The 25,578-nt window shown below is 32.4% G+C and overlaps 2 protein-coding genes across 2 annotated transcripts in view; both read left to right on the forward strand.

The window, feature by feature from the left end:
- The window catches only part of LOC129216601 (uncharacterized), a 41,677-nt gene extending 33,546 nt beyond the window's left edge, over positions 1-8,131 (forward strand). The window contains exon 2 of the mRNA XM_054850816.1: positions 7,936-8,131. Coding sequence (XP_054706791.1) covers positions 7,936-8,131 — 196 coding nt within the window. The remainder of the gene's footprint in view (positions 1-7,935) is intronic.
- Positions 8,132-11,079: 2,948 nt separating this feature from the next.
- LOC129216602 (supervillin-like) overlaps positions 11,080-25,578 on the forward strand; it is a 101,788-nt gene continuing 87,289 nt past the window's right edge. Inside the window, exons 1-3 of the mRNA XM_054850818.1 lie at positions 11,080-11,180; positions 12,929-13,142; positions 21,862-21,954. Of these exons, the coding sequence (XP_054706793.1) occupies positions 11,160-11,180; positions 12,929-13,142; positions 21,862-21,954 (328 nt within the window). The 5' untranslated portion in view covers positions 11,080-11,159. The remainder of the gene's footprint in view (positions 11,181-12,928; positions 13,143-21,861; positions 21,955-25,578) is intronic.

The following is a 25,578-nucleotide window of genomic DNA, read 5'->3' on the forward strand; positions in this document are numbered from 1 at the left end:
TTTTTGTCTGAATCCTTGCGTTACATCTTGATCCTTTGCGTTACATCTTGAGTATTATTATTAATCATATTAAACGAGAAAGAGAAATCCGTTGCAGCAGCCTTTCGCATGTTTATGTTCGTAATAGTATACAGAAAAACGTATGTTTTTCTGAAAACTATTAATTTTCTGGAATTAATCTGATGTTTACGAATTAAGACAGGAGAAAACGTTTGGAATTTTTGAAGGAACTTACTTTGAAAGGCAATTAATATTCTTTCGCAATTTTTATGCTGAAAAACATCGACGTACATTTAAATTTTTCGTACCAATTGAACTAGCGAATTTTGGACCGGCGACATTTTGGACCGGCGACATTTTGGACTGGCGACATTTTGGGCCGGCGACATTTTGGACCGGCGATATTTTAAACTGACGACATTTTGGGCCGGCGACATTGTGGACTGGCGACATTTTGGACTGGCGACATTTTGGACCGGCGACATTTCAGACCGGCGACATTTTGGGACAGCGACATTTTGGACTGGCGACATTTTGGGACGGCGACATTTTGGACCGGCGACATTTTGACCGCGACATTTTGGGCGTATACCATACCCCAATGTGTGTCATCATAAATCAAATCAAATCAAAGGTTAAGGAGCCTCGAACCACTCGAGGACCCCCTTTGGAGGGCAAGCCTTTTCCTTCTTCATATAATTTTTTTAAGTCTCATAATAAGCAAGGAACATTAACACATCGTATTAAAACATCAACCATTCAGTCCAGATTTTGATTACCAAATAAGTCTACGGCCCACCAAACCACGTCCAACGTGTCCCATTTATTAGCAGACGAAAATTCAAGGATTTTCTGAGAAGTCCTTTAAACCATAACAGACTCTAACCGTAGCTGCGAGTTTCAAATAGGGCTTAGGGCTTCTGTTTATGTGATGGGTAATAGGGTGTATGAGGTTATGCGCGTAGAAAACCACCATCTTGGGGTGTTCAATTTTCAATAGATTTTTTCTGTATTGACCTTTGAGGTCTTATGTCTTAGTTTTTTTTGCCCAATTTAGGCTGTTTTTGAGTTCTCGTTTTCACAATATTATATATATATATATCTATATATATATATATATATATTTTTTTTCTTCCTTTCCATTTTCCTTTATTTTTTCATGTTGCTGTTTCATTATTCTGCTAGTGGGGAGTAAGTTACTTCCATGTCCGAAAAAAGAAAGGCCAACCCTTCAGAGGACGAAGAACGTACCTCGGAAAAAAATGTGAAAAGAAACCTTAATGTCTTCGAAGCTGACTTAAGTTTAGAGGACAAAGTAGAAGCAGCCTTTAATAATGGAGTGACAAGCATAAAATTGTGTGTTTATGGTATCAGCTCACCTATCCCAAGAAATAAGGGAATTAAGTTCCATGAAGAAATAGATAAAATCACAGACAAGACAGATGACGTCCAATTCTCAAGAAATAACAACATTATAATAACAACCAACAAAAAGAGCACAGTTGACAAGGTAAGTCAATTAAAATATTTCCTAGGAGTAAACACAGCCACTAGACTGATTGAAGACGCCGTAAGCACCAAATATATCATTAGAAACGTTGACACTGAAACCTCATTAAAATATATCGCCGAAAAATTAACCGAAGACGGTATCATAGTCAGCCAATTAATCAGATTTACGAAAAAAGGCTCTACAGAACCCATTCCCGTCGTTCTGATAAAAGAAATAGGCATAACTAATAGAGATAACATAAAAATAAGCCGATTACGCTTTAAAATTGAAAAATTCATCGACAGGCCTAGTATATGTAGAAAATGCCTTAAGATAGGCCATCCTGAAAAATATTGCCGAGGAACCCAAAAGTGCGTCAATTGCGGCGGGGAACACCCCACATGCGATATCACTCCAAAGTGCTTACGCTGTAAGGGAAATCACTCTGCTCTGGATAAAAATTGCCCAGAATACGAAAAGTACATTAACAAGAAAAATAGCAGCATAATTGAAATAAAACCCTCTTACGCCAATGCAGTAAGAACAAACACTAACTTTGATATCCCTACTCAAAAAACGGAATCAAAAGAAAATAAAAACTACGAGACTTTATTAAATATCATCAAAGAAAAAGACTCCGAAATAAACATATTAAAAGAAGAAATCAAAAACATAAAGACAGAACTCTTCGCGTTAAGAAACGCTCTCACCGGGCTTTTCGATAACACTGAAAATGTTATGGGTGATAACGAAAAACAACTAATTGAACAATATAGAGCTCTACGAAACAAAGACATTTTACTCAGTTCATGCTCCGTCTTCGACTCCTCAAAAGAAGACCTTTTTTACGACGTTGGTAGTCCTATGCAAGTCTCTAGTCCTCATGTGGACGAACCAGGAGGAAGCACGACGCCTTAACGGGTTTTTTTTTTGTTTTTATTATGGGTTGTTTTTTGCTTAATTGGAATTGCCGCAGTGTAGGCAAAAACCTTTGTTTTCTTAAACTTCTTATATCTTGGTCTAACCCCAGTATCATTTGCCTCCAAGAGACTTGGAGTAGCGACGACAAATTACCAGTATTGTCTAATTACATTTCATATGCAAAAGAAAAACCGTTTCCTCATAAAGGTGGAGGTGTCTGCATCTACGTACAAAAAAATTTATCTTCCCGTGAACTTTTCTATGATACAAGTAATTTAACCCTAGAATTCAACGCAGTTGAAGTTTTTGTCGAGAACAAATCTATTAAGATTTTTAACTGTTATCGTCCCCCCGGACACTTCCATGATAACATTATCAACTTTTTTAACAACATTTTAGATAATAATATTATTTTTACCGGAGATTTTAACGCCAGAAACACATGCATTGGTGACAGAATCTCCCATCCTAGCTCGAAAAAATTTTTCGACTGGATTCTTGAAAAAAATTTATGTATAATCAATAGTAAAGAACCAACCCGCCGCAATAGAGGCAAAGAAGACGGAATCCTCGACCTCACAATAGTTAGCACCGACCTAATTCTCTTATTTTCTTGGTTTCGAAGTAAAGAAAGTGGAGATAGCGATCACTTTCCAACCTTTTTAAAACAAAGTAACGCAAAAGATACCAAACTCATCAAAAAACGATATACAAATTGGAATATTGTCACTAATAACATAAGTAATTTTATTGCCGAAACAAATATAAATCCAACACAAAGCGAAGACATCATTAAATTTAACCAAGGTATTCTTAAAGTCGTCGAAGAAAATACAAACACTATCACCTTTAAAGACACAAAAACTCATAAAAAATGGTGGAACAGAAGATGTGCTATAAGCAAAAAGGAAAAAAATACAGCGATGAATAAAGCCTATCACACGAACAACATCACAGATTGGCTCAATTATAAAAAGAAACTTGCAAAATTTAGAAAAGTAATCAAAGAAGAAAAAAACAAATTTTGGGGAAATATCCAACACAATCTAAAAACTACCAAGGACATTTATCGTTCGGTCAACAATTTAAAACGTTTTTCTACGAGACATAGTTACGTTAGTAATTTAGTTCTGGAAGACAAAGGCAATTTGATTAAAGAGCCACAAGCACAAGCAGACCTATTTGCAGAACACTATTCCAGAACAACCAACCCATCTTCAGATTCAACTCCCACAATTTGGACTAAACTTCCTCACAGACCCTGCATTTCGAAAGACTTCACCGCCCAAGAATTAGATTTCGCAATTAAGAATTTAAAATTCACAGCTGCAGGCACAGACGGAATAAACAACAAAATTTTAAAGAATTTACCAGCTACAGGGAAAAATTTGCTGAGAGAGTTTTTTAACAATAGTCTATCTACCGGTATCATTCCTAATGTCTGGAAATTGTCCAAAATAATTCCCATCTGCAAACCAGGAAAAGACAACAAGTACACAGAAAATTACAGACCGATTGCCCTTACTCAAAATACCTGTAAACTAATGGAAAGACTAATCCTTGAAAGATTGATATGGTGGGAACAAACATACAATATTTTTCCTAATTTTTTATTTGGTTTCAGAAAAGAAAGAAGAACTGAAGACTTTCTAGTCAAATTGATTACCGATATAAAAGACGCCAGAACAGACAAATATACCATCTACCTCCTCTCATTAGATATAAAGGGCGCATACGACAACATCAGAACAAGCATCTTAATAGGAAAACTGTTGAAAACTAATCTTGACACAAAAATAATCAAATGGATAAATAATTTTCTAACAAACAGGTCTTTTAAAGTGAGTTGGAGAAACTCAATGTCAACCACCAAATCCCTTGCGTATGGTTTGCCTCAAGGCTCAATTTTATCAGCTTTTCTCTTTAACTGTTTTTTAATCGACTTACATCACATTCAAAACAAAGAATGCTCCATCTACGCTTATGCCGACGATATCACCTGCATAATCAAACACAAAAAAGAAGATGAAGCAAAGATAGCCCTTAATAGAACAGTGCACCAACTTACAGAGTGGGCAACAAAAAACAAACTCGAGTTTACCCCTGCCAAATGTTGTCTCCTCAATCTTTCAGCAACTAGATCAAAAAATAATTTCGACGTGAAAATGTACAATACTATTATACCATGGAATAATAACCACAGAATCCTAGGATTATGGATAAATAATAATCTCAAATGGAAAACTCACACAGATACAATCGAAAGAAAAATCATCAAAACAATCAATGTTCTTAAAATTCTTAGCACACAAAGTACCGGAATGAATAACAATAACCTTATCTCAATAGTTAAACAAACCATTATCCCACAAATTGATTACGCCAACATATGCAGGACAAAAGACACGAAAAGAAACAAAAACAGATTCTCCATTATTGAAAACAAGGCACTTAGATGCTGCCTAAAAGTCAACTCTTTTACCCCAAACGATGTATTACGACATCTCACACACCTTGGCTCGTACGAAGACAGAATGACCTGGAACATTGTCAAATATAATCTAAAACAAAATTACAAAAGTGATCGTCGAAGCAACTTTCAAACCAATATAAAATTAAAAACCAAGAGCGACATAGAAGTCAAAGCACTCAGTATCATAAAAAATTATAAATCAAATTACGTCAGTAATCAAGACAACTTGCTGGGAAATCTTAATATACCACCATGGAAAGAAAATAACCTAAAGTTTATCACAAAATCCGAACATTTTCAAAAGGCAACCTGCATAGAAGAAATTAAACAATCTTTTACAGAATATGCTGAACAACACAGCAACTTTGATATCTGGGCAACAGACGGCTCAAAAATAGAAGACAAAGTGGGTTTTGGCATTGTAAACAGTAATAAAGTTAATAGGAAGATAAAACTACTAGACATTTGCTCAGTGTTTACAGCGGAAATGATCGCCATCTATTATACCGCTAAATTTCTCATCGACAAATCAAACCCCATCATTATCATTACTGACAGCTTAAGTTCAATAGAAGCATTAAAGAACAAAAAGAAAAAACTCATTGTAGCCACAAGAAATATCTTACAAGAAGCCAGCAACAACAAAAAAATTATTGTAACCTGGGTCCCTAGCCACACAGGAATTTATTTAAATGAATTAGCCGACAAATTAGCTAGAGAAGCCGTCATGGGCCATAATACTCCAATACTTTCGCTAACAACCTGGAAAGACTGTAAAAACCACATCGAATCAGCTCATAAAAATGAACTAAAGGAAAGATGGATGAACTCAAAATATTACAACAAATTCAAACTAAGAACTATCCCTGATAAATCAAGCATCCATTGGATTAAAAACAGAAAACAAGAAATCTTTTTAAATCGACTAGTCCTTGACAGTTTCCTCTTGAAAGACAAACTCTTTAAACTAAAATTTGAAATATCCCCAAATTGTAATTGCTGTGATACTCCCGAAACTATCTGGCACAGATTAAACATTTGTGATCGTTATAATAATCAAAGAAATCTGCTCATCCAACTTATCCCTAAACACCTTGTTTATTGCTCTGACGATTTTTTAGCCTCTCCCCTTCTCGCTTTCTCTCCAGATTATTGTTCGGTTCTCTCCTCGTTTTTTCTAGAACCGTAATCCCTTTTGGCTTTTCGCCCTGTTTATATTCTGTTCATCTCTCCTTGCTTTTATATCTCGATTCGGTTTCGTTCTTCATGTCTCTTAGGTTTATGCTAATTTCATAAATTCCCACAATCATTCCTTATTTGCATACATATTTGATCTTTCCTTTTATATGATATTGTGTAACTTTTTCAATTCAAGCTTTGTATCAACCTATATATTAATAAGAATCCTTAAAATTTGACGTTCAATTTCCTCAAGCCACTATTCACTAAGAATCGATAGCACTCCTTTTTTAATATCCCAGTCCTTGTAAAGAAGAAATATTAAGATCCTCCCATGATTGGTCAATCTCCTATATTCAATTTTCGCTCAATTTAACTAGCAGAGGCAAGGCGTTTTTCACGCAGTCCTCTCATCAACCTGGAGTCTGAAGACTCTTATTCAACTTCAACTTCAACTTCTGTTTATGTGTGTAGTTATATATAGTTACTACGGAGGAAAATATTTTAGTGGTTTTTTTTGTCATCATTTTTTATTTTTGCGTTCTGTCATTTTAATTCAATTTTCACTGAAGTTTTTAAATAACATTGATCTGTCCTCACATTCAGCGAATCATAATTGTAACAGAAGCATATGGTGAAATGATTTTTGTAAGTTATGTTCATGATTACTTTATTATGTGCTTTTCAAAATTTGAAATTGTTTTATATTTTCAAATGTCATGTTAGCTTTTCATCCAAAAGATTGCCTTTGCAACTGATTTCTCGGCTACTTTTTAATTGTATTCCTCCGCGTGTTTGACATCTTTTTATGGTTAATGATAATGATGGTGCATCAATTCATAAATACTCCTCGAGTATTTTGTCTTATTTATAATATTTCTTTTGACATGAGTAACAAATTGTTTTAGTAAAGTGTGATCCTTCTTTTCTTCTTAGCACCACCAGTTAAATTGTTGTCAACAGTTGACTTATGTTGTTAACAGTAAGTTACATCTCATAGAGTACTTGACAATTTCTGAAGTTTAACAGTGAAAACTTGGACTAATGCTTTGTATGGCAGTCAAGATGCCCCAAGAAAATATTATTAAACTGTGGTGTTAAATAATACTTACTATAAAATTATTATCTGCAGAATAAGTAAATAATAAACAAATGAACCATTACTGTGTGAAGCAAAGGAAAGATATAATTATAGCTAAATCGTTTGCTATTTAATATGTTTCTCACAGTTCATGTGCTCCTCTGTTGGTCTTTTAGGAAATCATGCTGGTATTTTTTTTCTAAATCTGCTAATTTTATTTAAAACTAAGAAAGATATCTGTCAAGTTGACAATACAAGAAAAAAAAAAAAAACATTCTAACCAAAAAAGAAATGAAATGTTTGAGCTGTCTTGTTAAAAAATTCATTTCCTTGAATTAATTTTCAGTGAGCTCAGATTTTAATGACATAATTAGCTTTAGATACTGTAAGAATTTCAGAAATGTAAACAATACAATAGCATGACTGAGTCACTGAGTTCAACTGACCAGTAGCGTATAGGATATAGGAAATTTTTTTAGGAGGAGCCGAAGCCTGATGTGAGAACTTTCTAAATTTAAGTTTGACAATATTAAAATCTTTATTCACAGTTAGTGGTTTTAAATTTATTTTGAGAGGGACCATGGTCCTTGTTGCACCCCTTGCAGTGGATAAACCATTATTTACAATATTTGTTCTGATACAGCAACTTCCTTTACTAATCTCTTGCCATAAGTCAAGGAGAAAAGGTGGAGGCGATTATCCGTCCCTTGAGGAACTCCACACTCTAAACTTAAAAAAAAAAGATTCATATGTTATGCAGACTAATTATTAATGATACTTTTCTTCTAGATTGTTTACTGAAATGATAAATAATGAGTTGAATTCTTCAAGTACCAGCAGTTCTGAAACTTCTAAATCTATTACTGTTTCATCTGATGGCACTGTTACAGAATTTTCGCAACATATTGAAATTAGAACACAAGTTAGTGAGGAAGAAGATTCTCCAGTTTTAGAAAAACATGGAGGCTCTATTTCAGACAGGTAATTATTAATTGTATTTCAAAGTATTCAGCTACTTGATTTTTCTGATAAAATGAAAGAATTTTTAAGTTATTTTCAATCAGACTGAATGCAAGTATCTCAAAAAATAGGTGGTGCAATATTTTAATTATTAAATGATTTGAATATTTAAAACAAAACTTTAATAACATCATTCTTGTCAAACTTTATTCCAGTTATTTTTCATGTTTAAAGGGATTTTAAATGTGAATACAGTGAAACCTGTGTTATAACGATACTGTCTATAATGATAACCTGTTTATAACAATTTTTTTTTGGCCCCAGCAAAATGTCAGCATAAATAATCAAACTGTCTATAACGATAACCTCTCTATTACAATATTTTTTTTAGATCCCAACAGTATCCTTGTAGACAGGTTTTACTTTATCATGAATTAATATAAATTTCATTTATGCATATTATTATGCTTTCACAAGTTAAGTAAAATAAAGCAAAGAAATAATTTTTGTTTTTTATTACAGTGAAGCACTGTTTATACGTTTCTCTTTTGTACATTTTTATCAATTACAAGTTTTTTAAGTTGGTACTTGCAGAGTCTTATACACATTAACGTAGACCTATTATACGTTTTTTCATTTATACACTTTTTTCATACAGTCACTTCAAAAACGTATAAACGGTGCCTCACTGTGTATGCTGAATGGGTCATAAATTGCATAGAATGTCATTAAAATTTTTAGGCTCATAAAGCTTGAAGTTGATTTGTAATGGCTCATGAAATGTTCAACCTTCTGCAGTTAAAGCTTATGCAATGATATGTAAATGCAGACATCGCAACAAAATTTGCTGACCACCCAAATTGAACTTTGGTTGTCCACTTATTGATATGTTCACAAATACACAATTTATTTTTAAAATTGAAATCCAGGTTGAAATTGGGTTAAAAATAGTATCAAAAAACTGACTAATTAGATTAAAGTAGTCTTTAGACAATTTTGTTTTTACTGTCACTGTAAAAATGAATTTTTGTTTTCAAGTTACAGGCGGTTACTTATCATAATGATGTGAGAAAGAAGTTGTAAGATTCTTGAATATTCCTTTTGATAGTAGACATATATTTAAAACATGCTGAATTGCAGAGTTCATTTAATTTTTATTTAATTACCAGGGGATACTAAAAAAAAACAAAAAAACTTGAATTGTTTTTTAAACGCTACACATTTTCCAATTTTATACAAAAACAACTTATTCCCTTGAAATAATCTCCATAATAACTAATACATTTTTCTCTCCAGAGCTTCTGCTGTGCAAAACAATTTTTGAAGTCCTCTTAAGAAATGACTGACAGCTTCTCCCTGGTTTTTCTCTTGACCCTTTCCTTGTTGTCAAATCAGTGAGAGTCCTTTTATTTTTAACTCTGTGAAAGTCACACAAAGCCATGTCAGGCAAGTAAGGTGCACCTAGCAGTCAGCACTGTTTGAACTCAACATTTTTTTTTAAATTGTCAGTCAGAGCTTTAGGACCAAACTGGGCAGCAACTCTTCAGTCCTAAATCTATGGTTAAAATTCGCTAAACTGAGCTCCAAGATAACCCACTAATCTCTAACAGTTGATCAATTATTTGTCGACACTCTGTAAGCACACTTGCTCAAATTTTCACATTTTTGTCGAATCTAGCAGTTGATGGACTTTCAGAACAAAGTTTGTCATCAATTGACATGTCACCAATTTTGAACTGAGCAAACCTCTTGTACACTAGTTTTTTTTCATATCTTAGTAGGCTGTTTTCAACATTAAAATAGTTTCAGCTGCATTTTTACTGAGTAGAATGCAAAATTTCACAATTATACTTAAACTTACCATCATCAAAACAAAACAAGAATAAAATACCACTAGCAAAAACAATCACTGCAGATAAACACAACAAACCAAGTCAACAATATAGGCTGCACTAAATTGGCAATGAGTTGTGTTATACATGCTTAGCAGCAGAAATTTGTACTACACAAGCTCTGCCCACAACAATGCTATTCAGGTTGTTTTAAAGAACCTTGTGTATGTATAATCATCTAAGGCTATTTACACTTTTGAAGTGGATTTGAATTGTACAAAATGGGGTAGATATTAATTGAAAGAAGAAAAAAAAGTCACACAAGCAGGTTTGTTCCAAGATCTTTTTCCAAACTGCATTTTACAAATTTTTAATCTAGCTTTTCAAAAATGCTGTGAGTTTTGTGAAATTTCTGTTGAAAAAAGTTAACAGATGGATAAACACGAAATTGAGAAATTTAAAGAAGTAATGCTTTCAATACAACATATTTAATTTCATAAATCGTAAGAATTTTGTTAGGGTGCAATTTTTCAAAAAATGTTTTTCCTATTGCTTGAACTATCCAATCTGAATTTCTTGCTATTCAAATAGGCCTAGTCCCTGGTAAATTTGAATAATTGAAACTCTGCTGAAATTAATGCGCATATAAAATTAACACATTCGCGATATTGTGACCCACTAGTGGGTCACACTGAACTTTCTCAATAGACCTTGTGTCCACCAGTGGATCACCTACTAGGAAGCATTGCATAGCTGCAGAAAGTCTCTGTGTACAGGAAGCACTTTATATCATAACTACTTCTAAAGGGATAGTGATCGAACAAGGAAAAAAAACCTATTGAAGTTTCAGGAACAAGAGTTCGCAGTATTGTTGAAAAATAATTCTATGTTCTTCGATGTGGAGCAATATATTTCATGTGGTTGCGAATATGTTAAAAAAATGTTCTCCAAAATTTGCATAAGAAATAAACACAAATAAAGAGTTCAGTTGAATACATACAACTGAGAGTTTTTTTCTATTTTCCTGTATACTCATCTTTCTCTTGCTACTCTCATGCATATCTACATATTGGTCACTTTAAAAAAGATGTAAATGCAAAACATAAATGTCTACTTCTTATTTCAAACAGGCTAGCTGCTCTTCAACGCAGTGGATCTGAGAACTGGAAGAAAAGAATTGGTGGAAGACCACCTATTTTGCTCAAGCCTGATGGACCAGTCATGAGAGTAAAAGATAAAGATGTAAGCTTTTATTCCCATAAAACTTTCCTTTATGTTTTTCTTAAATGTTTTAAAGTCAAGTTTTCCTTCTTTAAATCAACTTGAAATTAGTTTGCTTCCTGTATAAAGTTTTGATTTTATTCTCTATTTCTAAATTTTGGTTTGTTTTTTAATTGCTCTAATAAATAAATTTTTTGAATGGTTCTGTTGGGATTTTTATTAATAATTGATACTATGAATATTCTCTCTGTTTCAAAATTAACATTTTGAAATAAAATTCTGAAAACAACTTATCAAGGTCGGTTTTGGATTGTCCGAAACTGGTTTAGGACAGGACAGGTGGTTTTTACCGTCCAAAACTGTTTGAAAGTATCTTAAACGGTAAAAAAGTATGTTAAAGCTGAAAGAGTGTAATCTAATCAATTTGTATTTCCTGCAATATTCCTAATGCATTAATATAAATATTCATAAGCTTTAATTAATGAGTATTTGATAATATTTTTCTCTCAAATGTTAATGTAAAAAATATTTTACTTAAAAAAATTGCCAATAACTCTAATACATAAAAACCACCTTATATAACAGCTGGTAGAGTTATGAAAGGAAGTTCACAACACTACCCCGAGAACTAATTTTAGTTTTATTTGTAACTCAAAGAAATGTTATTAAATGTGTAATACTTAGGTGCAAAATAATAATAATAATAATAATAAATAAATGGTTTTTGCACACGAGTTTTACATGACGTTTTATGATTTTTTTTTAAATCATAAATTTAGAACAAGATTGATGATTAAATATATACACCTATATTTTAAAACTTGTGCAATTTCTTTTTTAATTCATATTTTTAATATAATACATTTTCTAACTGCAAAAATTTGTCATTTATTGCATTTAAGTCAATTATTACACCATATTTTGAACATTTTCTTTTGCATACATGCGGAACAATTTGGTAACTATCATGGGGAAAAAAAACATGTATACAAATTAAAATTTTTAATGAAGAGTTCAACTTCTATATAACTAGATTAGAGTCAGCTGTTTTAATAAGTGACCTATATATTTATACTTGAATGTTCACATTGAGTAAATATTCAATAAAACATATTTTGTTCTGTTTTTCATATTTTCTTACAAAATACAGTTTGTCTAAAAATGTAGATTTGGACACTTTCGGACAGATTTGGACACAAGGTGACAAAACCTTGCTAACCCTGCAACTTATGCTATGCCTCTGCAACTTTGCACCTATTTCAGTGGTTCGAGTTCTAACATGCTGAAAAATTGTTCAGGGGCAAAAAAGAACAAGGTGTTTTCTTTTTTTACTGACATAATTATTTATTGTTAGAAGACTATTAATATAAAACTAAACTTGGTGGAGCAACAGCCCATGCGGGCCAAGGCCTATTGTGCCCCTCTTAGTTTTCATGATCAAGGTCTCTGGGTTGCAAGGCATATCTTCTGATTGAGTGGTTAGCTAAACTGGAAAACATTTTAAAGAAGTCTTACTTTTAATGAAATATATAGGCGTCACATGAGGGACAAAATGAGCAATTTCTGTGGAAATGCCGAGATGCTAAACGATCTACATGTACTTATTGCGGTTGGTAGGAACATTTTCTATCGAAGCCGAGTTTTGCAACCTTCAGGGACTGTAAATATTCTGTATGAGATCTTGTGATTCTATCATATTTATTTTGTGTTCAAAGGTAAAAGTTTTTTAATCAATTTTTTTCTTTTCTTTTCCCCATCTGGAATTAAAGAAGCCAGCTGGAGTGAGACCTCACAGCTTGCTAGATAGGATCATGATGTTGGGAGAGGCTCAAGATCAATGGCGGAATAGAGTTGAAGATAAGGATGCAAATCAATTCACTGTTGCTGGAAAAATGGTGCAGATGCGATATTCTCCTCAATCAAGCCCTATCATTAGCAGAAAAAAATACAGTCCTAAACCCGTCCAGGGAAGAAGTAAAACAAGTATGTAAAAAAATTTTTAATGCGATGAATTTCTATTCAAAACTTAATAATTTTGTGATTTTATTGGTACTTTAATTCATTTAAAAACAATGTACATAATTGTAATATTTTTTTTAAAAATAACCACTTACACATTACATTCAAGGACAAATCCAGAAAATTTTCAAGGGAGGTGCGATTGAATTTCATTGCTTACCCTTTACTACACGTCTTAGAAAGTACATGTTGATTATAAATGTTTTGGCTTTCAATTTCAAAACATTTCCGCAATTGAGCCCCGAATCCCTCCCCCCCCTTCATCTAGTATCATCGAAGGTCAGCTAAAGTTATGTTTTTTGAGTTTCAATATCAAAAAACTGGGGAGAGCCTACATACCAACTTGGGAGCCTCAAATCCTATCCTCCTAGTATCATCAGAAATTGTTTTAAATTGCGTTTTTTCGAATTTCTATTCCAAAAAACTTTTGGAGAAGGAGTTCGAACATAATTTTACCTCATAGTCTATGGGCCGAGCGCAAATATCGTTCAAGTTCGTTTACCAATCTTAGGGACTACGTGAACTTGCTTGAAATCTATTATAAATGATGAACTCAATAGAAAAATACAATGTTCACACGCTAGAACTGTCTCATTAAGTTTTAATTAGTAATTGAAATAAGAACTATGTTCCGTGGACTGTTAGCACTTACACAAAAAAATTTGACTCTAGATGGCGCTATTAAACACAATATTTATAATCTAAAAATTTAATAAGCAGTTTTTCAACCGAAATTTTACTGTTTTGTTCAATTTTTCGTTCCAAAATATATTAATACGTTTTAAATTACTTACTTTTGATTAGTAATTTTGTAACTAAAAGGAAATCAAAATTTGTATCAATCCGCAGCTCTGAATGATCTTCATCTCAAGATTTCGTTTATTACACTAGAGCCAGCGCACATAGAAATTGTTAAGTACAAAAAATTAAAAGGCACTTTACTTCACAAAAAAGGTATTAATGAATCACCGAATAGCAATAATTAACCTACAAAATCTTAAGAACATAAACAACTCTAACAGATGCCAATACATGTTTAAAAATATCATAAAATTAAACATTAGCAGACGATAAATTAAAAAGTATATTTCATATCACGATGTTTTATCGTTTCCTTTTTTAATAATATTGCTTTTTGATTACAGACGAAATTTTGAGTTCATTTTTAGCCTACTTTCTCGTCAAAATAATATAAAATAAATAAGGACATAAAAGGTGGTTTACTGTGCTAAGGTTAATGTATCGTAAAAATATTGCTTAGTATAAAAAAAAGTCAAAAAAAAAAAAAAAAACATAATTAAATAAATATCAAATTCGAAAGTAGGGGTTTGAGATGGAGAAAATATGTGTCTGTCAGCCGACCTACGTGCTCCTCCCCCCCAAAAAAAAAAAATTAACAAATCGTTCGATTCGAACAAACTTTTTTACTTCCTTTTACAAAAAAGGAAGTATTGTATTCGCAAAAAAAAATTTCACTCAAAAATCAACCTCAATTTCCATTTTGCTCACCCCTGAAAGAATGTTGAGTTTTTTTTCCCGACTCGACCACACGTGGATAAGTGCCTAAGAACGTATAGGCACCCGAACTATCCATTTTGACGATTCCCGAGTTAATTACAACGAGTTTTCTCGTGACGTCCGTATGTACGTTTGTATGTATGTGCGGATGTGCGTATGTATGTCGCATAACTCAAGAACAGTAGGTCCTAGAAAGTTGAACTTTGGTACATAGACTCCTAGTTGGGTCTAATTGTGCACCACCTTTTTGGTTGCATTCGGGTGTTTCTAAAGGGGTCTTTTGCCCCTTTTTGGGAAGAAATCATTGTTAATTTTGATGTAAACTCAAGTGGTGTTATAATTTGGCGGACACTTGGTGATATATCGCCAGTCTTTTGGTCGCTAATTTTCGTCGCCAACTTGGTGACAAATATGGCAATTTTTTAAAAATCTGGTTTCTTTCGTTACTGTTGGTGTTATTTAGAGAGTAAACTATTGAATCACATTAAAATTGCCAATAATGGGAAAATTACATTAAATTGGAGTAAAAGAAAGTCGTGTGATGCACACATCAGCTTGTTTTTTTGAAAGATCTCCCCGATGACACCTCATTCCGGTACTTAAATTTTTGATTTGAATAATTTTTCGTTCAACTTTGAATAGTTCAAAGCACTTTATATTAGCGCTTCCAGGAAAAATTTAAGGCAAATATAAAATGCGAACTTAAAAGCGGATTTTTTTAAAGAAAAACTTTGTTGGAAAAAGCTCTTGATAAGAATATTTTTACAAAGTTTTTTTTTTTTTTTAATTAGCCATTTTAAGGGCATTTTTTCGACAATTATTATTTTTTTTAACATTAACGACAATGCGAAAAATTATTTCATGTCACCAAAAATTGACAAAATGGAATAGATTCTGAATATATTCTCAATTTTTGGTGACAAGAAATAAAAATTAAAGTTATTATTAAATACAGAAATACCATATCTCATAGACTTAACATTGACGAAAGTCAGAGGTTAATATGACTGAATCAAAATGAAACTAATTTAAAGCGCAAATGTTTTTACCAGGACTGCGGAGCTGGAGTGAAAAAGAACCAATTCCGGACTGTGACTCATACCTTATCCCCTCGTTTGTGCACTAACTATCAAGCAAATATTCATTGCTGATGCTTGAATAATTTAATCCAGTGGTGAATTACCTTTTTTCACCTGCGGGCCACAACTCACATCAATAGGAATCTCGTGGACCAGAACAAATATCAAATTTTTTTATTTGATTTACGTTTTTCTAGATAGCATGGGAAAATAAGGGAAAGGAAAGGCAATTACAAACCAAAATTGCTTTCATTGTTACTACATGCTTAATTTATTGCATCTGTGTTTCAAAAATCAATTTATGATAACTTGACTTCGAAATTCATAACACCGAAAGAAGATTACTAGTATTTTTTAGGACTCGACCGATGCATCGGCGCCGATGGTTCAACAATTTAGCCATCGGCATCGGCATCGGCTGCTGATGCTAACTTGCAGGAAACATCGGCTCATCGGCCTTAAAAACATCGAAAAGCCGATGGAATTGGCCGATGTTTTTGGAAAAAAAAAAGGACTTTTGTTGTTTCACTTTTTAATACAAAGTAAAGGGAGTTATTGTTTTCAATCAGAATTGTTTACTTAAATTTCAGTATGAATTTTTATTTTAGTCGCCCCTGAAAGAGTTTTTAATACTGCATTCTGGTACCAAACAAGTTAATTATTGCGTTGTTTCTTGCGGCTGGATGTACGTATATATCTCTTATAAGTCATAACTCAAAAATGGTAAGTTGTAGAAGGCTAAATTTTCGCATGTGGGATATGCGCACGTTACAGTTGTGCACTTCGCTTTTTGTTTTCGATCGGGTGTTCTAAAAAGCCTATTAACTGATTTTTTGTGGCTATTAATTACTTATTTCAATGCAAAACTAATATAGCGTCTCAGACTGACGATCATTTGGTGATATATTGGAGAATTGTAGACCATGGAAACAAATATGAGATGGCGAAACCGGTTTTGTATCCTTTTGTTAGATTCCCGTTGAACCGACGATAATTTTTCAATTTTCGATGTTTGTAATATGAACCACAGTAATGCAGTATTTTCTGTGTCGCTTCGGCGGAGCTACAAGTTTGGGACCCGTCGAAATACATTTTGTGGCCCTATTTCTCTATCACAGAAGTTGTAAAACATTTATCATAAGCATTTTTGTAACTCCTACGGTGCCCCTATGGTTATGGGACCTCTCGCGCAATTGCAACATTTGCTATAATTTAAATCTGCCACTGCACGTCAAAACAAACTCGGGTGCAAGTTTTCAAAGGGTGTTTTTGCTCAATGTTTATGATTATTTTGAACTCTATTTTTTACGACTATTTTTTGTGTTTCCGAGAACACTTGCGTGCCCCTGCCCCCACTCCCTCAATTTCTGAAATTAAACACTAGTTGCAGTTCTGAGTTGTTTAAAACTAACACCATTCATAAAATTAGAGATTTTTTTTCAAGCTTTATCTATTGTTTAGGAAGAATTTAGAGCATTAATGTAAGAAATTGATTAAAGACGCTTTGAATGGTGACATAATTCGGAAAACAAAGGGACTTATGAATTTTTTCTTCGGAAATGCTGAAGTAAATTCAGAAACTCTTCCGAGACGTTGGTGGTAGTAGTTCTGTACTAAAAAAAAAATAAGCCGAAGTTGGGGCCGAAGTTTAACGTTGTGAGTTACTCCAAAATCAGAGGGTGACCCCTCTAACCCACCCTCGTCGTTTCAAGCATTTCTTAAATATTTAGCGAATATTTATTTTGGTCAAGAAATATCATTTTGTGTATTTCTTATACTTGTTTCACCTATATTTTGTAATGCGTCATCTGTTTTGCATCATTAGTAGCGATCGATTTTTTTTTCTGTTGTAAGTAACTATTTTTATGTATTTATATAAAATCAATGAATAAGTTATTTTCGTTTTCATCATATGTTTAATAATATGTTGTGGAAAAGTTTCAAGGATTTTCTATTATGCAATTTTTTAAATTTCAGAAAATTATTGTTAAATTGAAGACTTTAATTTGAACTTGTTTGTAGTGCTTCATAAAAGATTAAACAATCAAATTGTTCAATATTACGTGTACAAACATCAGATCAAGTAGTATATGTATTCAGTTATTAACTTGGTGTAAATATTGAGTTTGTTTATTGTAGCTACGTTTTAAGAACCTCGCTCTTTTCATGGCTATTTCTTTTTTCCGCAAAATTTATGTCAGTTATACATTTTATGAAAAATGCAAACTTGTCTATTCATAAGTATAAAAATATTCCTATTATGATTTAATATTGTAATTTATCTGTTACCTTTTTTGTTTAATTTGATGACTAAAAAATGTCTACGTGCAACCTTTCCACTTTAATTGCGTAATTTGTTAACGGTTTCATAGTATTAGTCTTAATTTTTTGAATGATTAAACAGCATAATTTAATGTTTTTAACTATGTTTAGTTTACCTAAATCCATACATTACTACAATGTTACTGAAATCTTAGTTATTTGTTCAATTTAAAAAAAAAATCAATTGGTTATTAAACAGTCTCTTTGTTTTTCTTACTTTTTTTTGGCTGCTGTTCTTTGTCTTCCATCATACAGTAGTCAAAAAAGGAGAAGCATAACTACACCCTATACAGATTATACGTGGTACGATCCAAAAGTTAGGGGAACCAGCTGTATAAAACCTTACCCTGAATAGTTCACATCACCGAAGCACATCCACCTTCAAAAGGTCATCTTGAGGGACTATGTACTTCTGCCAGTGTTCATATAACTTTTGGAAACACTCCTGGAAGCCATTTTCGCTACCTTCTGTGATGCAGCTTTATCTGCTCCTGATGGAAGAAAGCAGCGTCCATGCAAATGTTTTTTGCTAGGAATAGGTAAAAGTCACCTGGAGTTAAGTCTGACGAAACGTTATGTTATTTGTTTGTCATATCAGAGTATTGACCAATCGAACCGTGCATCCTCAACATGAAAGTCGCCTTCTTCCCCACGATGAAGTCAAAGCAGCAGCGCAAGAGGCCTTACAGGAGGTTGCGATAAATGTCTTCCAGGAGTCCTTCTAAAAGCTATACGAACGTTGGCAGAAGTGCATAGTCGTTCAAGGTGACTATTTTGTAGATAGATGTACTTCGTTAATGTGAAATATTCACGGTAAATTTTTATACAACTTGTCCTCGAACTTTTAGATCATACTACGTACGTATGAGTTTTCAACTTACTATTTCATAACTTTTTGAGTGACGTAAGTTTACGCGCATGAAGGCATCACAAGAGAATTTGCGATAATTAATTAAGGAGGCGTTCAAAATGGATATTTCAGTCATCTATGTGTTCTTAGGTACATATGCATGTACATATGTGCCGAAAAAACTTGTGAAGTTTAAATTGGATGATTGTAAAATAAAAATTTAGATCGAAATTTGATTTTTTTTTTGGGGGGGGGGGATTTTAATTCCTTATTCGTAGAAAGAAAGTAAAGTGAAATGAATCAATGATCCTTTAAATACCTGAAAATCTTATCAATTTATTTCTGTTAGATTCTTTTTTTTTTGCCATCGGCCAATAGCATCGGCAATCGGCCATTTGGAGGAAAACAATTGGCAATCGGCCGTCTTTGAACAATCGGCATCGGCCAAAAAATGCCATCGGTCGAGCCCTAGTATTTTTGGAAGGTTTTAGAATATTTTTCGTGTTTTAACACTGAATACAACGACGGGGCACATGGGTCAGCTTCAAAGGGCAGATTTGATCCGCGTGCTGTAGGTTGAGCACCACTGATTTAATCAATGCTCTCAGTTCATCAGAACATTGGATGGATTATAAATGCGGGCAGTATTGAAATACAATGGAGCACTATTTCCATTGCATCAGATATAATGTTCAAAAACTAGTCTCCTGTGCATGCCCGAAAACTCGGTGTTCTTCGAAGAGATGTAGTACATGCAAGACATAAAATTGTTCATGCACATAATTTTCCTCTAGTAACTGTAGCTGTATAAACTCTCAGGAGGAAAATAACTCTCTACGCAAAAACAGGATAGATGAATTCAGTGATTCTGATGACGATACTTCATAATGAAGAGTTTGCTTCTTGAAAAAAACTATTTTTTGATGTACATGCATAATGTTTTTAACGTACATGCATAATATTTTAAATGTACATGTACAATATTTTTTATGTATTTAAAATTTGACTGCCCCTTGCTTACCAGTTTCACTCCTTTTCATGTATCTCTAATGGTCTGTAAAAAAATTATGAGACACTATTTTTTTTGTGAACATTAGGGTTTTTTCATCTGTAGACACTAAGGATTCAGAAAAATATCACTTTTTGTAGTCCCCAAAGTTGGCAAATGAAACCATGTTTTTAAGCATCTTTTATGCCTTTGTCCCACAGCCTATCAACCTCATCAAAGATGAACTGCAATATTTTTTTTTTTTTTTTTGACTTTAATTCCAAAACATTTCTGCGAGGGTGTGCCCACCGTGTCAAAAACATCATCAAGATCATCAAAAATTCTGTTTTTTTAAAATTCAATATCAAAAATTTGTGGGTGTTGGGTCACTCAAGGGAGGAACAATCGCTATACACCCTTTTATCTGTTTTTAATGAAATATTTATTTCCTACTTTCTAATGGCTTGGAATGTTAGTTATTTCATTCAATGTGACATCCCAAAAATTCAGTTCAGCAATTAATTTTATTATTGTTAATCCCATTAAAGGGCCAAATGATTAAAGTAAGAAAAATTAAAGTCTTTTTTTTGCGTTCTTAAAACAACAAAACATTCTTGTAGTTTAATTTTCTAAAAAAAAAAAGTTATTTGTTATGTGAGAGGGAGTATTTCAAAGTCAACAGACTTGGGACAGTTATAAATAATGTTGAAAATGAAGATACAGCTGAATCAAAAACACCAAATCATAAAGAATATGCCAAATGATTCATAAACGTTTGGACAAGTTTTGTTAGTTAGATGGAAGGGAAAGAAACTAACAAAGAGAAATATTGGACAGGTATTTCATATAGAAGATAAAGGAATAGAAATAGCTTGTTTGAGAATGCATAATAATGTGGGAATGATCTTTGTATTTCCTGAAAAAGAAGATAAATGTTCTATAGATTCTGATAAAATTATTGAGTATCTAAAGAATTCAGAATTGTAACAGATGGGTCATTCATTAGATATCCTTATTTCAGACTGCTGTGTTAGCTGAATAAATGTTTTTAGTTGAAATTTACTAACTTTAATTGCTTTGGACTTTTTGTCCTTCCCTTACTGTCCTTCCGTTACCCTTAACAAATGCATATTTTTTTGCTTAAAATAATTATTTTTTAAAACTAGAGGTAAAATTGTAATGACTGAACACTCCTGTATGTGCTCTAATTTTTATACAATTTTCCCTTCTATGGTTTCACTGAACTTTTGGGGAGAACATGGTAGCGTGAAAATCATGTCGCAAAAATGTCCTTCTGTTACCGTTTTTTAAATTTGATTAAAAAAAAAAAATACTACCAAAAATTCTTGGTTTTGGCTTTTTTAGCAACTTAATATGATGTGTATAAAAGTTTATGCATCAGTTTTTGAAAAAATATGTATTTTGATATGCTCACAGACAGAAATCCATCGATTTTTTTTTTGTAACAACCGTCCTTCCTTTACCGCTGGAATTCACCATATTTCAAGCATTCTTTAAGAAATGTGGCGCAAGAACATCATAAATGAAGCACAAATTTTTAAAACTTACACTTTTTACGCTTAATCTTCTTAAAACAGGAAGAATATAATATTTTATTGTAAAAGACCTTATTCATGACAAATAGTTCAATCTGCGGTTATATATATATATATATATATATATATATATATATATATATATATATCTTCATGATATCTTACTTTTGAACTTTAAAATCGCTCTCCTGATAAACCAGGTTTTTCCAAATATGATGTTGTTGAAGGAGTGAGCGACATGTCTTGTTGTCAGTTGAAATATTACGATTTCTCTTCTGTAAATAAATGGTGTAAAGTTAACTCATCAAGAGAGTGACACTGACGATTAGGAATGGAATAAACTAATCTAAAGCATGTTTTCTTCTTTCAGCCAACATTCAAGAACTTTCAAGTTATAGCAGTTCCAGCACCCCATCTTCTCCTTATCATTTAAGCAAGAGCCAGTCTTCCTTAATTACATGCAGTAAGCTTTCTATTACTTTTTAATATTTTATTGCTTATTAAAAATTCTCTAAATAATTAGAGTTATTTATTTATTTTTTTATTCATATTTTTCAACTGTTATTAAAACTTTTTGTTGATTGTCAATTTCAAATTTCCTAGTTGATATTTAGTTTAAATGTTATTACAGTTGAAGCTTATTTAGAAGGTAGGTCAATTAAAATACAGTGGCTCCCAAAAGTGCTCATACACCTATGACTTTCAATGAAATAGGCCCTTATCCATTGGTTAAATTTAATATTTCGGGATAGGTATTTTATCGTAAGATCTATGATCTATTTTTAACAAAACTACATGAAATTTTTTAATAAAACATTAAATCTTAATTTTTTAAAAATCAAAAACCAAAATGTGCTGGAAATTTTATTTTACAAAAGTCTTTGTACACTTTGAAAAAATGTCAAAAAATTAGTAAATAATCTAACTTTTTACTAAGTTATTATTTAGTAGAATATCATGCAGTAACAACAACAGCTTTTAAACGTCTGGGAATAGATTTCATTGTTTTTTCTTTCTTTTTTTGTGCAATTTCTGAGTAAGTGTTCAGCCGCACTACGAGTTTTACTGTTTCTAGTTCGCTTTTTGTTCCAATGGTGTATTTTCGTAATCTAGCCACCAGATATCTCCAAATATGTTCCATTAAGTTTAAATCTGGTGATTGAGGAGATATTTCTAAGCTTAAGGACAAATTTTGAGGCACCAAACGCGAACGTGTGCTTCTTATCGTTATCTTGATAAAAAACAAAGTTGTTTCCGATTACCAAATTTTGGGCTAATAGTTTGAAATTGTTTTTTTAAATATTTAAATAAATTCATTATTTCATCGAAAAATTCCAAATTTCCAAGTCTTGATGCTGAGATGCACCCTCACACTAGAACACCTTCATCGTCCTGATTAACTGATCCAACTGAAAGTTCTTAAGATTAAATTCATCATTTTTTCTTCCATTTACAATTATACAACAATTTAACCCAAAATATTGAATTTATTTTCATCTATAAGTAAGAAGTTGTTCCAAAACGTTTTGAGCTTATTTATCATTGATTTTACGACAGAAAGCGTAAGCTTACTGTTTTTCGCATGAACAAAAAAATTTCTGTGGGAAGAGGTCCCATTTAATCCAGCTAATCAGACAACTTGGCGAACAAATTTAGGTAAAAATTAAACGTAAAATGTTTTATTCAATTCTGCAAAAACTTTTCAGTTCTGAAATTTGTATTTTTCATATTTTTTTTTAACTGTAAACCTCCGATCACGCTTTGGTAACTTTGCCAGTTGACCTTTTCTTACCTTGTTTTCGATCCGATTCTTGTCTTTAAAGCATTTTATCAAACACTTCACTATAGAATGGTATAAATTAACCAATTTAGAGACATTTCAAACCAATTTACGGCTACTGTGAGGGAAAAAAATCAAATTTCGAATCGTGTTTGTTGTTTTCTACACATACCTGCCATTTAAAAATAATAAGCAGAATATTAGGGAATAAATATACAAAAAATTAAAGGCAAATGACTTTATAGTATCATTACAATGCAAAAATTATAAAAAAAAACACATATGATAATTTTAATTATGAATTTATTCGAAAATATTTCAGTGTATGATGACTTTTGTGGTGATTTTTTTCTCTCTCTTCGTTTTTTGACAAATTTCAAGACTTCATATTCGAATTCAGTTTTGCATTATTTTGGTTTTACTACAAAATTTCAAGGCATCCGAACACTTTTGGGAGCCACTGTAAATACTAGCTTGTTATTTTAGTTTCATTTGTAATTTTAGGGAATTTTAATTGGGAATTTTTATGTTGTGCTGTTGGAAATGTAGCTAAATTCTAAAGTGTCTTTTAAGTTGTAGCACTGGGATGTCTTGTAATTGATTCTATTTATTTTATCAGTTATACTACTCCTTTTAAAAAGCTGAAAATCACATTTTTCTTGCTACCAATGACACCAAATACAAGCACTAAATTTTATCTTTGCCACAAAGTAAACAAAGCAGTACTTTTCTACCATCTCGGGTAGCTTAAAATTTAATTTGATGTTACTCAGTGATAGAACTATTTGAATGAAAAAGGCAAACAACTTTTCTAAGTAGAGAAAAAAAACTTTATCTATACTTCACCCTTTGCTAACATATGGATCTAAGTAAATTCTTAAATTTATGCTTTATGAGGCTGTCAGTTTTTTTTTTTTTTTTGTAACCTTTTTATTTTGTTTAATGATCATTGCTTTCATAGAACCAAGGGCACCCATATAGGGGGCATGGACCCCCCTTTGAAATTAGAACTTCCTTGCTTTTAGTATTTTTTCTTTGCAAAAATGTAAAAACATTTCTTCTCCAGCCATTAATGAATAATTTATTAAAAATGTCAAACTTTAATAACCCTAATCTGTACTGAAATCAGTTTCTATGGGGAAAATATCCTGCTAAACCATGGGGAAAATATCTGAGCCCCCCTTAAAATTTTGCACATGGGCGCCCATGCGTAGAACAGAAGCTATATCTCTTCTTTGTTTAGTTTGACCTTTAATAAATACTAAGTGCCATAAATTATTACCATAGCTATTAATACTTGATCATAGTTTATGAATAATTTCTTGAATTTTCGCTTTTCATAATGATTGAAGTCAACTTTCTTTTTTCAAGTGACTAAATTTAGTGTCTTTTTCCTGCACCCAAGTTTTTCCCCCCTCTCCCTCTCTCTGTTTGTGGTTTTAAATTAACCATACTGTGATTTTTTTCAAAAATGTTCGGTAAACCTCAGAAAATCTATCTCTTTATAGTAAATAAAGGTAAGGTTTCAAAGAAATTCTGGGATGAAGTCTGTGGCGGACCTGCGTCCAGGAGACCCCATAGCACCTACTGCCTTGAAATTTTGTACAAAATTACTTCGAGCCCCGATTGTGTGCACCTGGGGTTTTATTTCTTTAAATTTGAATTAGTTTTTTTGTAATTAATTTTTTAATCTCAAATTTCACGTAAATTGCCTATTAAAGGGGTGAAAAATTACTCTCACATATTAATATTATATATCGTTGGAAAGGGTAGAATTTTCCCCATTCTACACAATTTGTTTCAATGCTCTAACTTAAATACAGCGGGAGTTATTTGCGTATTTAACTGGAATTTTTTTAGGCTTAGCTAAAATTTAGGCACTACTTTCTTCATTAAATCTATCACTAAAAAGCAAAGGAATTGCCCCACAGTTTTGTTTTTGACACCACTGGAAAGAGCGGATTTTTTTACTCCAGATCTAACTCGACCTATGGTCGAAAAACTAAGCTTCTATCTCCAAAAGAAAAAAGTTACAAGCCGTTAAAAACCAAATTCGAACAATTTCATCTCCATTAAAATTATTGATATTTTATTTGGCATTGCCATAGTTACGTCTTTTCGATTCGCTTGATTCTTCTTTCTTATTCACAAACTTTAAGGGTTTCGATTTTAACGGGAAATCTTAGGCTCAAATCAATTCAAGCCCCAAGCTAAAGAGCGAAATGTTTTACTAGAGTCCATGAATATGAAAGCGACTTTTCAAATGTACAAAACTAGTTTTAATGCTCAGGAACCCCTTAGCCCTTA

Source organism: Uloborus diversus, chromosome 2 (assembly GCF_026930045.1).
Source record: "Uloborus diversus isolate 005 chromosome 2, Udiv.v.3.1, whole genome shotgun sequence".
Lineage (NCBI taxonomy): Eukaryota > Metazoa > Arthropoda > Arachnida > Araneae > Uloboridae > Uloborus > Uloborus diversus.